General features: G+C 42.8%; 2 protein-coding genes across 5 annotated transcripts; both read left to right on the forward strand.

Annotated features, from left to right (window-relative positions):
- The first annotated feature begins 391 nt into the window (after nt 1-391).
- On the forward strand, nt 392-8,925 carry gstt1b (glutathione S-transferase theta 1b). Of its 2 annotated transcripts, XM_042080203.1 has the most exons (5): nt 5,992-6,248; nt 6,393-6,480; nt 7,412-7,562; nt 7,768-7,944; nt 8,443-8,925. In XM_042080203.1, exons 1-5 carry the CDS (start codon nt 6,137-6,139, stop codon nt 8,638-8,640), a joined length of 726 nt encoding a protein of 241 aa, XP_041936137.1. In that variant the 5' UTR covers nt 5,992-6,136; the 3' UTR covers nt 8,641-8,925. The 2 variants fall into 2 exon arrangements, with proteins under 2 accessions (XP_041936136.1, XP_041936137.1); XM_042080202.1 differs by lacking the exons at nt 5,992-6,248; nt 6,393-6,480 and adding an exon at nt 392-615.
- A 124-nt stretch (nt 8,926-9,049) lies between these two features.
- Nucleotides 9,050-14,609, forward strand: p2rx4a (purinergic receptor P2X, ligand-gated ion channel, 4a). 3 transcript variants are annotated; one of them, XM_042080191.1, is made up of 12 exons: nt 9,050-9,781; nt 9,945-10,119; nt 10,486-10,557; nt 10,937-11,009; nt 11,125-11,221; nt 11,403-11,483; nt 11,877-12,018; nt 13,363-13,499; nt 13,613-13,706; nt 13,791-13,856; nt 14,277-14,372; nt 14,510-14,609. In XM_042080191.1, exons 1-12 carry the CDS (start codon nt 9,633-9,635, stop codon nt 14,522-14,524), a joined length of 1,197 nt encoding a protein of 398 aa, XP_041936125.1. In that variant the 5' UTR covers nt 9,050-9,632; the 3' UTR covers nt 14,525-14,609. The 3 variants fall into 3 exon arrangements, 2 of the variants coding, with proteins under 2 accessions (XP_041936125.1, XP_041936126.1); XM_042080192.1 differs by having other exon boundaries at nt 9,945-10,092; XR_006026726.1 differs by lacking the exons at nt 13,613-13,706; nt 13,791-13,856.
- Nucleotides 14,610-14,644: the final 35 nt, after the last annotated feature.

A 14,644-nucleotide genomic window follows, 5' to 3' on the forward strand; every position in this document is an offset into this window, starting at 1 on the left:
AAGTGTGTGTGCTGATAGGTCTCACCTCACCCTTGTACTGAGTCTGTCTGTCTAAAAGTTAAACAGCTGATAATATTACCATATGATATCCTGGGTGATATGAGTAATGTCAAGATGCTTGGATGAAGAGATGTTATATTAGGCTTGTTTCACATCGGGTGCGTGGTCACGTGTCTATTGCGTGTCAGTTGCGTGGCGTTTTCTATAGGGGCTATCACATTGTACACGGTATGCGGTGCGCTCGCCGCTAGGTTGCTCTTGGTTGAGGTAACGTCCCAAAGATTTTTGTTGTGCTTGCCACTGGGCTCAGCGCAAAATACCAACGACACACAGCGCGCCAAGGTCAAAGTTCAACCCGACTGAACTTTAACATGCGCAAAAGCGGCAAAATGCCGAAAACACGTGAATGCTAGGAATAGGACTCGCGCCTATTTTCACGCCACACACAAGTGTCTTGGAAGCGTTTCCATTCAAAACAGTGAAGGAAAAAAAATTATGTGAGCAAAAGAGACGTTGTAGTTGGCAGAAAGGCCGCCGCAGCACCGCATCAGACACGCAACGTTCATGCCACGTTCCCGGTGTGAAACCAGCAATAAGCGTAGTGGTAGGAACACGGTAGGCCTACATTTTGAAAATTGAGGGTTCCATGTTGGATCATATTTTGTGATGCTTACTCTTGATCCCGTGAGGGAAATTTGGTCTCTGCATTTATCACAATACTTGAATTAGTGAAACACACTCGGCACACAGTGAGGTGAAGCACACACTAATCCCGGCGCAGTGAGCTGCCTGCAACAACAGCGGCGCTCGGGGAGCAGTGAGGGGTTAGGTGCCTTGCTCAAGGGCACTTCAGTCGTGCCTACTGGTCGGGGTTCGAACCGGCAACCCTCCGGTTACAAGTCAGAAGCGCTAACCAGTAGGCCACGGCTTTTTGAGGCCGTGGCCTCAGGCCTTTTTGATTTCTAGAGAATCCCTGCCACATGAATTCCCTATCTGGACAAATTCCTTGTTTTATTTGTGTGGGAAGCATTGAAAGAGTGTTGTATAAAATAGACCCAGTGCATGACTAAATTAGCGTATTACAAAACCTGCCTGTATAAACTACTATATTCAGCTGAGAGTGTGTAAATCTGAACCTAGCAAACAAAACAAACTCGCACAATTGACTTTACTTATAATCTGAGGCGTTCGATTACCATCTTGTGATGAAAAGCGGAATGTAGCTTAGCTCCTGCGGATCAGTGGCGCCACCAGAAGATGGGGGGATTAATTAATAGTAGGCTACCCACTGTAGTATATCACATATATTAGTCCTTTGAGACCTCGGCTATTTTCAGTGTTATTTTACTGTATAAGCTCTTATCTTAGCCATTGTAAGGGCCATATTAATGAGTTTAGCTAAACACTTATGCTCAATTTTAAAGCATTTTCATAATCATTTTTTTATATTTTGGTTTTTGGAACTGTAATTGTTATTTACGGAATCAAAACAACACAATGCACTTTTATTGATATTACCTGAAAAATACAATTAAATAACATGACATAAATTAAAAAAATAAATGGATTTATAGCGTTTTGGAAAGGGCTCTTTATAATACTAGGCTATATCATTTTCGAGACATTTCCATATCTCGAAAGTATGATATAATCTTGCATATATCTTATGTCAGCCTTTATATTAAGGAAAATACTTTGTGTCTGCATCCATGTCACCTGAAGCATGCTGGTATCTATTCAAAAGCACAGTTTTGATCTGTGTATGCCATGACCAACTTTTGATTCTTTGATTTGGAAAGCAAGTTATTTTGGGCTGCAGTTACATTAGAATTTCAGCCCAAAGCATGCAGAAATTTGCTACAATTTCAAAACAGGATGATTGGCTTACAGAGGAATGCTTCATGACCTTGTGTCCAGTGTTTATTTTGATATCTGGTTTGCTATGTGTTGACTAAAGTGTTCGTGAGATATACCACAAAGAGTATTGGGTGTGGAGTAATGGGGGTGTGGAGTAAATATGATTAAATTTCATGTCCGTCATTAATAGTTAATTTTCTTGCGAACCGTTTATCACAGCACCGCTAATATCAATGGAAAGCCCAGGTTCCGCTCTTCCAAGTGATATGTGTGATAAGTAGGCCTACTCTGTGAGCAATAATTACATTACATTACATTTGGCTGATGCTTTTTTAGCCAAAGCGACTAACAACATGGTAAACAGTTTAAGTTTTAGAGCAATTCTCAACAATTTTAGGACAATTTAAAAACATTAGAGTACAGTAAGAATAAGTGCATCAGTGAGTGCTGTTTTTAACAGTTACTTGTCAGTTTAAGACGGCTGGTGAGTGCTAGGATCAGTAAGACTTGTTGTAAGTGTTGCTATGAGAGGAGATGTTCTCTAAAGAGCTGGGTCTTCAGGAGTTTTTTTGAAAATGGAGAAGGATGTCCCTGCCCTTGTAGGAACTGGCAGTGTGTTCCACCAACGAGGAACAACAGATGAGAAAAGTTTGGATTGGCTTGAGCGTACCGGTGGTAGAGCTAGACGTCGTTCGTCTGAGGAGCGCAGCGGTCTGGAGGTAGCGTATGTCTGTATGAGGGCATTCAAGTAGGTGGGAGCAGAACCGGAGACTGAATTTGATGCGGGCCGCCATAGGTAGCCAGTGTAGCTGGATGAGCAGCGGGGTAACATGTGCCCTTTTGGGTTGATTGTAGACCAGGCGCGCCGCCGCGTTCTGGATCATCTGAAGTGGTTTCACTGCGCAGGCTGGGAGACCTGTCAGGAGGGCATTGCAGTAGTCGAGTCGTGAGATGACTATTGCCTGAACCAGAAGTTGGGTAGCATCTTGAGTCAAGTAAGTCCTGATTTTCCGTATGTTGTAGAGTGCGAAACGGCATGACCGGGCGACTGAGGCAACATGATCTGAGAAGTTTAGTTGGTTGTCGAGAACAACTCCTAGATTTCTTGCAGTCCTGGTAGGTGAAACAGACAGGGAGTCAAATTTGATGTTGATGTCGTGGTGTATGGTAGGTTTAGACAGGGCGGTAGTTCTCGACTTGAGCAGGGTTGAGAGAAGCTTTCTTAAGTAACGGTGTTACCCGGGCCATTTTGAACGCTGTTGGAAATGTGCTGGAGGTTAGCGAGGCATTGATCACATGTGTGATAGCTGGAGCAATGGTCGGGATGATGGACTGAAGTAGGCTCGTAGGTATAGGGTCCAGCGAGCATGTGGTAGGACGGCTGCATGTCAGGAGTCTAGATACTTCACTCTCGGAGAGAGGCGTGAATGCTGAAAAAGATGTTCCAGCAGTCCCTAGAGGTTGTAGGAGTGCGGTATCTGAGTCAGATGCGTTGAGTGGGCATGTAGAGAATTGACTGCTGATTGCCGCCACTTTGTTTGTAAAAAATGAGGCGAGGGTATCTGCAGTAAGGCTGGATGGAGGAGGAGGCAGCTGAGGGTTGAGTAGCGATTTGAAGGTTGAGAAAAGTTTTCGAGTGTCTGTAGCGCTGTTGATTTTGTCATTGTAGAAAGCCGTCTTAGCAGCAGTGATGCTGGCTGAGAAGGAGGTCAGGAGTGTCTGGTAGTTTTTGAGGTCATCAGTTAGTTTGGATTTGTGCCATTTCCTCTCCGCGGCTCTGAGTTTGGTGTGCTGCGATCGGAGGGTATCATTTAGCCATGGATGAGAGTGTTTGGATCGAGCTGCCTTGTGGTAAGAGGGCACAGCTCGTCTAGACACGAGGTCAGTGTGGAGCAGAGCGAGTCTGTGGCCTCATTAACCTCCAGAGAGGAGAAGGTGTTGAGTGGAGGTAAACCGGAGGCAACCACAGAGGAGAAGTGCGTTGGAGACAGGTTCCGGATGTTGCGGCGGAACGTGACCATCGGCTGAGGAGCCGGAGGCTGTTCTGTCAGGCTGACGTTGAACTGGATGAAGAAGAGGTCAGAAAGATGGAGAGGCGTCACCATGAGGGTGTCTGTGCTGCAGTTCCGAGTGAAGATCAAGTCAAGCTCTTTGCCAGCTTTGTGAGTCAGTGGGCTTTGAACCAGTTTGAGGTCAAAGGAGTGGATCAGGGCCAAAAAGTCCGCTGAGCCTGGGGCATCTAAGTGGATGTTCATATCACCGAGAACAAGAAGCGGACAGTCATGCTCAGGGATGGAGGACAGCAGAGTGTCAAGTTCGCCCATAAAGTCACCTAGTTGGCGGTAGATGACCAGCACGTAGAGTTTTGCTGGGGCAATCACTGTGATGGCATGGAATTCGAATGAGACATATTTGTTTGAAGGCAGTAGCAGGGTGAATTTCCATTTGTTGGAGATCAGCAGGCCCGTCCCGCCTCCTCGTCCAGATAGGCGAGGGGTGTGGGATAGTGTAAGGTTAGTGGACAGTGCAGCCGGGGTGGCAGTGTTCTCTGGTTGATCCAAGTCTCAGTGAGAGCAAGGAGTTCCAATGAAAGGTGGTTGGCATAGCCAGCTATGAAGTCCGTTTTGTTGACTGCGGATTGACAGTTCCACAAGCCCATGGAGAAGGAGGTTTCTGTAGGTAAGGACCGTTTAAGTTGCTGGAGGTAAAGGCGATTTCTGCCCCCCCTGGCATGATGCCGTTTTCTGCGATGGCCGGTGATAATAGATATGGTGGAATGGCACATTTTTGCCTTTGTCGGCGCCTGTGCTCGGTGAACTTGCACAGGTAAACTTGCTCGTCTTGACCGCGTCCGTCTTACACGAGTACGGTTGAAACGAGGGCTGACGCTTCAACAACAGCCTCTATTGTTATGCTGACAGGAATGCAGCTGTCCTCGTGTCTCACTAATGATGAATCAGCGTAGACCGCCCTCTGACGTTCGCACAGCTTAGATTGTTCAAAAGGGTGTTAATTACTGTCAACTGAAAGTCCGCTCGCTCACACCGACCGAAACTCGCAGTTTCAAGTAGCCTCCTCCCTCAGCTGTTCCCAAACGCCCAGAGTCCAATAATAGAGAAAACAGAATAATGGGAGTATTTGGACACATTTCGCGTCTGTCGGCCGCATAGTCGGGGTTAGGGCTGGGCAATATGGACCAAAACTGATATCCCGATATTTTGGGGCTGATTGGCGATATACGACATCGATACGATATTGATATTTCAAACAGAAAGAGCGAAGTGCTTCATATATTCACTCAACACAACAATTATGACAACACAGCCGGTATTAATTATATTCATTTCAGACTGAAATGAATATAATTTTAATTATAATATAATTTATAAGTTTAATTATACACATTTCAGACTTCATTTTTGCATGTTCCGGTTGGTAAGAAAAATCCCTATGCACGATTGAATGGGGTTTTAGGAATCATAAAAAATGATGCCCCTAACTGCTCGCGAGTCCCCGCGTGCATATCCTCTTAATAAAATCAGCGTGTAGGTTGTCTCCCTGAGGACTTTAGATCTGCTACTGTATATCGCTAAACGCAAGCATATCAGTGTATTTAAATTAGCTAGGCTATGTACCAAAAATGACATTTTACAGTGAGTCGAAGAGCTGTAAACAGTGTTGTAACTTAAATCTGCGTGTACAACCGCTTGGAGCTCCAGTGGAATTTTGATTTCACAACAATTCTCGGTCTAGCCGTTGATGTGCCGACGGGCATCAGCACCAACCTCTGATCAAGGTAAACAAAATCTGACTCAGTGTCCATCATGTTTGAAAGTTTGTAGTGCTGCGAGGGAGAACGTGCACACGCAGGGGTGCAGTTGAGCAGAGCTGCGGCTATCTGAATGGTCTGAACACAGAAGAGCAAGTGGCTTTGATAAAATGGCCCATTATTTGACATAATACCGGTATTACGATATTGTCTCAATACAAAATGCAAGATTTATTTAAAGTATCGTCAGAGAATGTCTAATATGGTATCGTCTTATAATCACGGCACCATTCTTCTCATAGACATAATATACATGTATGTCTATGATTCTTCTGCCCCCTCAGCCACTCTGTGGAATAGGCGATGTGTTGTGCCATCTTTACAGGCTGCTGCCCTGTGTATGAACTTGTTCAGTGCAATTAGGGAGGGGTTTTGAAATCAAAACTAGCGAGAAGCCCCTGGCTGCAGCTTAAACTAGCCGAGATCGAATCTAATTTTCACGTTTTGAAGATGGCTTTGGAGCTTTACCTGGATCTTTTCTCACAGCCAGCTCGATCAGTGTACATTTTCGCGAAGATAAACAATATTAAGTTTGACTTTAAAAAGATAACGCTCTTTGCAGGTAGGCTACTACGTGAATTCATGTTGCTGCTTAAAACGCTATGTTGACTGTAAATGTTGCCGCTTCAATTTCAAACATGCATTTTGGAGAAGTAGCGTATGTGTCTACACTTTTCTCTGACGGTCTGCATGGTTTATATATCAGGAGAGCAGTATGGGGAGGCATATGGAAAAATCAACATGATGAGGAAAGTCCCTGCCATGCGCGATGGAGAATTTCACTTGGCTGAAAGGTAGTGGTACAAGTAGATCATCAGCTCATGCATTTCTCATGATTTGTGGTCTACTCCTGTCTATTGTAGGCTACTTTATATTTCCACCAAATGCTTCTTGAGCGAGCTATAGGCTAGCCTGGCTTTTGAGCACTATTATGTAAGTGTCACATTCGGTCAAATACGAGAAGTGATCACTATCAACGGATAGGGTGTGGGACATTTTTTGCTTTTCGGACTTCTGTAGTCGGCCATATTAGAATCTATGCTACAATGTTAGGGCAACACATTAAGTCCACATCCAATTTTGATCACCCTACAGCTTTAGCTTTCCCATAGTTTAACTCAGTGTTTCTCAAAGTGTGGTCCGGGGACCACTGGTGGTCCGCAAGCTATCCCAAGTGGTCCGCGAGCAGACGTGGTAAAAAATAATATAGATGAGTTGTTTGCAATATTGAACCAACTTGTATGTAAATCCAAACAGTTCTGCAACACTACCTATGTAAGCTATGCCAATTTAAATCATATGAATCCTCTGACACAATAAGCAAGGTGCAAAGACAATAAGCACAGTGGTTCAGTGAGTAGGCCTATTGTGTCTATTAGCTAGGTGGTCCGTGAAGTTTTTTCTACTGGTTCTAAGTGGTCCTTGGTCTGAAAAAGTTTGAGAAACACTGGTTTAACTGACATTCATTAACCTAGTTTGGGGAAGAGCCACACCCACTGTGTCCCACATTAGGCAGTCACATTAGGGCCATTTATTATGTATTTATTTTTCATTAGACTTTTGATTGAATTAACATTGTTATTTATTATTGCTATTCTCCTCAATGTATAGTCTTATCAACTTTTGAAATTGTTTACTGTTAAATTTGAACTATTATATATTGTTGTTATTTGTATGTCGCTTTGGACATGGCCAAATTACCATATTCTTTTCCCCATTCTATAGCATTGCAATCATGATGTACTTGTCAGAAAAGTTCCAAACTCCAGACCACTGGTATCCCACCGATATACAGAAGCGTGCGCGTGTCAATGAGTACCTCTCTTGGCAACACACAGCTGTACGGATGCACGGTACCAGAGTGTTCTGGCTTAGAGTAAGTATGGACATACGCCAAGTTGTAATCCAGTAACAGTTAGTTGTTCAAAACGTTGCAGACCTTATAAGGGTGTCCATGTTCTACTAAGCCTTTTGAATACTTTTGTTGACCGTGCGTAAAACACAACTGCTCTCTTACCCCCTCCAAAAATAACACAGATTTTCAGGTTCATGATCCTTCCTTCTATGTCCTTTATCTTTAGCTCATGATTCCCAAAATGTTAGGGGAGGAGGTACCTAAAGATAAGATGGCTGCAGCTTTGGAAGATCTTGATGGGTCTCTTCAACTTATTGAGGAGAAATTCCTCCAAGACAGGCCTTTCATAGCTGGAGACGACATTTCCCTGGCTGATCTTGTTGCCATTGTGGAGATCATGCAGGTATGAGTCTGAAGAATAAACCTTTCTAAACGTATGTGTCTCTTTCACCTATCAGCATGCTCTGAATATCACAATCCAATACAGCCATTTGAAAACATATCTAGCAGTATAACAAAGGAGTAGACAGTAATTTGGGTTGTCTGGTTTTAACACTTTGAATGCCACACTGTTTTTGGAAGCTTTGGCCCAGAGTGGCAATAATCTAGATCATTGTTGACGTTTTTGTAGAGCCACAGCGTATTCTTGTCAAAATACAGAGCCTTAGTCCATCCGAGAGAAAAAATAAGTTTACCTTTTAAAATATTTTTCAATGGCTCCACTCAAACCCCTCTAATAGACTATCTGGTGACACTCAATTATGTCCTCACTTGTCTTCATGGTTCACTGTGATTGAACGCGTCAGCGCTGGCCTACTATGATCCTGCTACACCAATATGGTAGGCAAACAGCATTTATTTTATTGATCAGATTTTGAGGTTGTGCTCTTTTCCCCTGCAGCCTGTGGGCTCGGGTCTGGACGTGTTTGAGAAGAGACCCAAACTGAGTGGCTGGAGGAACCGAGTGCGGGCAGCGATTGGTCCAGAGCTCTTCGATGAGGCCCATCAGATAATCCTCAGTGCCCAGGAGATGGTCAAAAGCATGGATGGCAGCACGCTTCAGCCCTTTAAGCCTAAGATACTCAGACTTTTTTTGTGAATCAGTGCAGCTGCAACAGAGGATGGTGTTGTGGCCTATTCTATGTATCCAGCATTAATTATAACGATGGAACTGTTTATTCATGTAGTTTTTGTATAAACTGGACAGCATGGAAATGACAGTAATTTTGCTTCAGGCTGCCATATCTTACTACACAATGAAGCTGCTTTGTTCACACATTATGTTTTTACATTCCCGTATGTTACTGCCCATGTATTTGTGGCTGTGTCCAAATGTAATACACTCCTGAATTTTGTAACATTATAAACACTTCAGAAGCTGAAATGTGTGAGGCAATCGGTGAGGGCCACAAGCCATCAAAGGCCCATCCATCAAAGCCAAGAAAAGCATAGGCTACTCGAGACACGGCTAACCTCGAAGTGCGCTCATGTCGTTCTCTTAAAATAAAAAAAAGTAAAAAAAAAAAAAAGGATTATAGCAAAAGTAAACCATGCTAACCTAGCGCAATGCCCTTTCTAAAAGTGCATAGCCTAATCCAACACTACGGCCACAATTCTAGACTCGCCCACGGAACTGACTAGTACAGGCAAAAACTTCCTCTCGATTTAAATGTGGATTGTCATCAGACACTGGGCACTGTATTCAGCACTACTTAACGAAAACCAGTTTAAAGGTTACACTTTTTGCTTTCAGAGTTGTGAATTACTCGTGATTTAGTGTGATTAACCCGTCTATGGCCACTCATGTGACTAACGCGATAAACAGATGTGAAGAGGTTGAGATGACGCTCTTTCCGAGGCTAATTTCCAAATCTCGGACAGTTTCCTCAAGCCATATCCCAACGACACGAGCATTACAGGCGACTTCACAGTTCCTCTGCATTAATATGTCCAAAAATTTGCTGGTTTAATGAGGGAACACGTCGGATTCGGGTTGTTTGTGGAGTCGTGATTGATTGGGTGTGCAGCCGAGAAAGGGAAGGTGACACAGGACTGAAACTTAACGTTTGCTTGAAGATAGATGTTGGAACAATGACTGTTGCTGAAGACAACAATTGTTGCGTATCAATCTGTCAGTGTTTTTTTGACTATTCGACACCGAAAATATTGGTAATACGAAGTAAGAAAGTTGGAGCAATCAATCGCATTACCCAGGCTTTAGTAATTGCCTATGTAATCGGGTGAGTGTTGCTTGGGTAGGTTACAAATCTACACACAATTAGCCTTTATATTTGCAAAATGATCAACTTGTATTTAACGCGAAGACAATCGTAATCGAACTTGACATTGCATGTTTGCCTTGAAACCAGAAAGTTATTTACCTACCATCTGTTTTACGTACAGGTATGTCTGCGTATTGAATAAAGGTTACCAAGATACAGACTCCGTTCTCAGTTCAGTTACCACCAAAGTGAAGGGAATTGCTTTGACAAACACGTCTGACCTTGGCCTCCGGATTTGGGACGTTGCTGACTACATAATTCCGCCACAGGTACCATCAAGATATAATGAAGACGAGGTATAAGCTATAATCAACACCACAAGATTCGCCACATCCTTCACTCTGAACTCCAGGGGTTGATGGTCACTTTGGATCTCAAAATCTATCACTGTGGACATGTCACGCCTTGGGTGGACTCTTGATGGTGTTGAGTTATCCGCTTTCCTCACTAAAGAATACTCGTGATGTGCCATACTCATGCACCCCCATGTTTCATTGTGAAGAGTTTACATTTTTGAATCACTTTCGTACCAAACATACAGCTGGTTGAAATGTGTTTATGGTTTTCAATTGATCACCTGTTACATTAATTACATAGATTAGGCTACAGATCATGGGCTTGTTAGCAACACATCAGCTGATCTCAGTTTTTTTTTTTCTCAGGAGGAGAGCTCATTCTTTGTGCTGACAAACCTGATTGTGACTCAGAACCAAACTCAGACCCACTGTGCAGAGGTACTGTTATGGCAGGGATGACGTTTTAGTGAAACATTGTCCAACTAGCTTGATGGGTATGTAATGCAGAGTCCAGTTGGAGTCCAAAGTACATCAGGGATAACTCTTGGAATGTTCACATGGTTTATCAAGAGCAACAGAAGCATTTTTTTATATTAACTATATAGGATAGTTGCCAGTCATGTGTTGCTTGCAGTGGACAATCATTCTCTGCATTGCAGGCCAATTAAAGCTCTTTCTCAGACTGGGAGCGTGAATCACAGTGATGAGTAGCATTGTCTTTAAATTAACTTATTGATGTGTATGTATTTATTCACTTGAGTTTTAAAGATGGGCTTATAGTTTATGTGTAGCTAAGGTGGCTACTCTGTCCACTCAGATCCCAAGCGTAGCTTCTATTTGCTCCTCTGACAAGGACTGCAAAGCTGGATTTAGAGGCCCGCGAAGCAATGGTAAGCGAAACAGATTTTCATTTATGGCAGAATATTATGAATGTGCTTTTATCGTGTGTGGTGTATAGTAACCTTTAAAAAGTCATTTGTTTCGGCTCCTTCACTTTCTGTGTAGGTGTGCAGACAGGTACATGTGTGAACTTCAATCACACAGTTAAAACGTGTGAGCTCTTTTCCTGGTGTCCCTTGGAAAGAGACAACGAGCCACCCAAGTAAGTCTGTTTGTGTGATTGTCTGTTTGTGTGATCGAGGGTATGCAGTGTATGTGGAGGACAGATAAGTTAAGGTGAATTCTTCTGTTTAGTCAGAAGTGCAGGGGAAGTGAGAGGTTTGTTGTGGTTGTGTTGATGTCATGTTGTAAACCTGATGGCTATATTTTTCATGTTGCTCTAGTCCTCCAATGTTATCAGATGCAGAAAACTTCACAGTGCTGGTGAAGAATAACATCCGGTTTCCGAAGTTCAGCTTTAACAAGTATGTAGTTTAACTAACTTTATGGATTTAGAGTGTGCTTCAACAAGTGGAGCTTGTTAAACATGGACCTAGGGGGAAATAAATCTTTCTCTTGGTGACTTGCTCCAGAACCGGAAGGATATGCTTCCTTGGGTGTTTGGGGAGGATACTAGTCGACATATTCACTGCTTTAGCTCTTGAAAATGACCATAAGTTAGTAAAAGCAGTCCCCCTGATATGTCAGGAATCTGATGGTACACCTATTGTTTGGTAATGTCAAACATAGCAAAATGGCCTCAAAATGTTTCATTGTTTTCTATTTATGGAACTTGAAGTGATAATTCAACTACAGAGTCGTTCACACAGCATTAAGCATGTGATAAATAATACATCATGTTGTCTTTGCGATTGCAGAAGGAACATCCTTCCACATATAAACAGCTCCTATTTGGAGCACTGTGTCTTTAACCGCTCTACTGACCCAGAATGCCCAATCTTCAGGCTCAAAGACATTGTGGAAGAGGCAGAAGAGGACTTCCAGACCATGGCGATTCATGTATGAATTTAGGCATTTTGAATGTGTCGGGTAGAGGGGAGGTGGGGTCATCCACTTGGTGAAAATTGAAGTGGCGACTTGTTCCTCTTTCATGACAAAAGTGATACCTACCTAAAAGAGATGTTTCGTCATTCATGTAATAATTTTTTGTACAGCACATGCACATTTACAGGCCCCCTAAAGGTAAGGTAAGCGATGCTGAATGGTGTTGTGTTTGAATGTTTATGTTCCTCTGCAGATGCTTTTGTCTAAAGCAACTTCAATTACATTTGAACCAAAGACCAAACCAAACTAAACAGAGTTCACTCCTCCCTCCCAGTGCTCCCCGAGAAACGTCACACAGTTTGTTATTGTTTAGGTTGCGCAGGTTGCCCAAACATTGTTTCCCATTAAAAGAGCCATGGCTGTGTAATCCGGGCTTTTTACAGTGTACGCAGAAAATACAGGGCTCTATCAAATCATGAGGAGATAGAAATTGCTTGGAATGACCCTCCCTTTCAAAACCACTCTACTTGGGGCTCATTTCAAAGCTCTATTTGCATACAGCCTCTCTCCTAGGTCCTCGAGCTCGTGCCCCATTGTTCAAAGCTCGACGTCATCAAGGGTGTCTCATTTATCTAATTGCAACCAGAGGAGGCAAACACTGAGGAGGGAGGTGGAAGGGCCGATACGCGAGGATGCAAAATGCAATTTGTACTGCAATTGGCCGTAAAATTACACTGAATATATACAGGGGAAAGTCGTAATTTTATGGCAATTCCCTGTATGGTATTTTACTGTAATTTTATGGTTACTGGTCGGCAACTTTTGCTGCCGTACATCTTACCGTTTTTTTTTTTTTTAAGTTCATATTCTCTGCAATGTGCGTGTCTGTTTATTCTAGCCTAAGAGGTGATGCGCCACATCATCAGTACTTGACGTCTCTTAAAAGTGATGCGTGAGTGAGCAGGACATCTCAACTCTCATATCTGTCTCTCCTTCATTCTTCCATCCTCCTATCGTTCCTTCCTCATTTCTTTCACAAAATGAATTAGAAGTAGGGGTTAGGAAAAGAGAAAGGAAGGGAGGGAGGGAGGGATAGACAGAAAGACAAATGATAAGAACCCTTAGAATGACCCTACCTGTACCAAGTACAATCCCAGGGTTTCATCTAATCTCTTCCATCTAGTTAGTCCATCTAGTCTGTTCTGAAATGTTCCTCTATAGATATCGAGTGACATGGGGTCCACAGGTGATCTCCTCTGGTGTCTGCCTGTTAATTAACTATCTGCATTTGTTTTCACCGAGTTGTCCCAAACCGGAGATGGCTGTGATGTCCTCCTTAAGTGACCTCTCTCTGTTCAGGGTGGCGTGATGGGGGTGCAGATCAGATGGGAGTGTGATCTAGACATGCCGTACAGCTGGTGTGTGCCGCGGTACAACTTCCGCCGGCTCGACAACAAGGACCCAGAAAACACAGTGGCCCCAGGATATAATTTCAGGTCTTTATTATAATAATAATAATAAATATTATTATATAAATAATAAAATAATACAATTCAATGACAATGTCACCTGAATTTCACATCTAAGTAAGCTGTTGCTCTTCTCATAGGTTTGCAAAGTATTATAAAGATAGTGACAATAAGGATATGAGAACTTTAATCAAGGGATATGGAATTCGCTTTGACATTATGGTATTCGGACAGGTGAGAGTGCTTTGGTGATCACTTAATATTAGAGTAATTTGGACAATATGTTCTATAAACCCAATTGATCTCATTTTATTCCAGGCTGGCAAATTTAACATTGTTCCAACACTGCTCAACATAGGGGCTGGGTTGGCTCTCCTCGGCTTGGTAAGTGTTGTAGACACGAGAGAGAGACAGACAGAGAGAGAGAGATTATGTTAGACCAATGATTAAGTAATACATAGGGAAGACAGTGGGGTCATGCACTATAGTGAAACAGGATGACAAGGCACCAGTTTGTGACAGTCAGGAGACACTATTACTTGTTTGTTGAATTGACCCAGACCTACATGCACAATGCTCACAACACAAAATAAATAATACACAATGTGGAAGACCTCCCATAATGAGTCAACACCCCTCTGCATTAACATCTCGGCATCATTTGCGTCGCCAGCAGGAGGCAGCATTGACCAGTGATACAGTGTGAACCACTGTGAACAGCCTTAATGACAAAAATGTTCCTGGCAGCCTGAGATGTTAAGGATTTGTTTCTGTGAGTTTGATTTTATTTGTTATTATCTGTAGGTCACAGTTGTTTGTGACTGGATTGTCCTTACATGCATGACCAAGCGGCACCATTACCGAGAACAGAAGTACACTTATGTTGACGACTATGGGCTGGTGAGTGTGTTGGTCTGTAATAAAAATATTTCCTGTAGATGGATGCTCACTTACACAGTGATTTGATGGTCATTTTAACCATGTATAACACATCTTTAAAATCCTTCATCTGTGTAATATACCAATTCTCTTTGCAGCTTCCTGAAGAATAAGTGTGTCCCATGGAACAGATTATCCATCATTGAAATGACAACTGGGAAGTTGCATGTTTCAAATATTAAACTGATATTAAATATGTTTTCTTGGTGTTTTTTTTTTCTTCTGATCTGGTA

This window comes from Alosa sapidissima, chromosome 23 (genome assembly GCF_018492685.1).
Source record: "Alosa sapidissima isolate fAloSap1 chromosome 23, fAloSap1.pri, whole genome shotgun sequence".
NCBI classification, from domain to species: Eukaryota; Metazoa; Chordata; class Actinopteri; order Clupeiformes; family Clupeidae; genus Alosa; species Alosa sapidissima.

What these genes read in the sequence shown, in the direction of transcription:
- gstt1b (XM_042080202.1), top strand. Translation starts at nt 407, where the DNA reads ATGCTAGGAATAGGACTCGCGCCTATTTTCACGCCACACACAAGTGTC. An exon ending in CCAGAGTGTTCTGGCTTAGA is followed by an intron (nt 7,563 to 7,767) that starts GTAAGTATGGAC and finishes CTTTATCTTTAG; the next exon opens with CTCATGATTCCCAAAATGTT. An exon ending in CCATTGTGGAGATCATGCAG is followed by an intron (nt 7,945 to 8,442) that starts GTATGAGTCTGA and finishes TTTCCCCTGCAG; the next exon opens with CCTGTGGGCTCGGGTCTGGA.
- p2rx4a (XM_042080191.1), top strand. Translation starts at nt 9,633, where the DNA reads ATGACTGTTGCTGAAGACAACAATTGTTGCGTATCAATCTGTCAGTGT. An exon ending in GTAATTGCCTATGTAATCGG is followed by an intron (nt 9,782 to 9,944) that starts GTGAGTGTTGCT and finishes TTTTACGTACAG; the next exon opens with GTATGTCTGCGTATTGAATA. An exon ending in GCCCCAGGATATAATTTCAG is followed by an intron (nt 13,500 to 13,612) that starts GTCTTTATTATA and finishes CTCTTCTCATAG; the next exon opens with GTTTGCAAAGTATTATAAAG.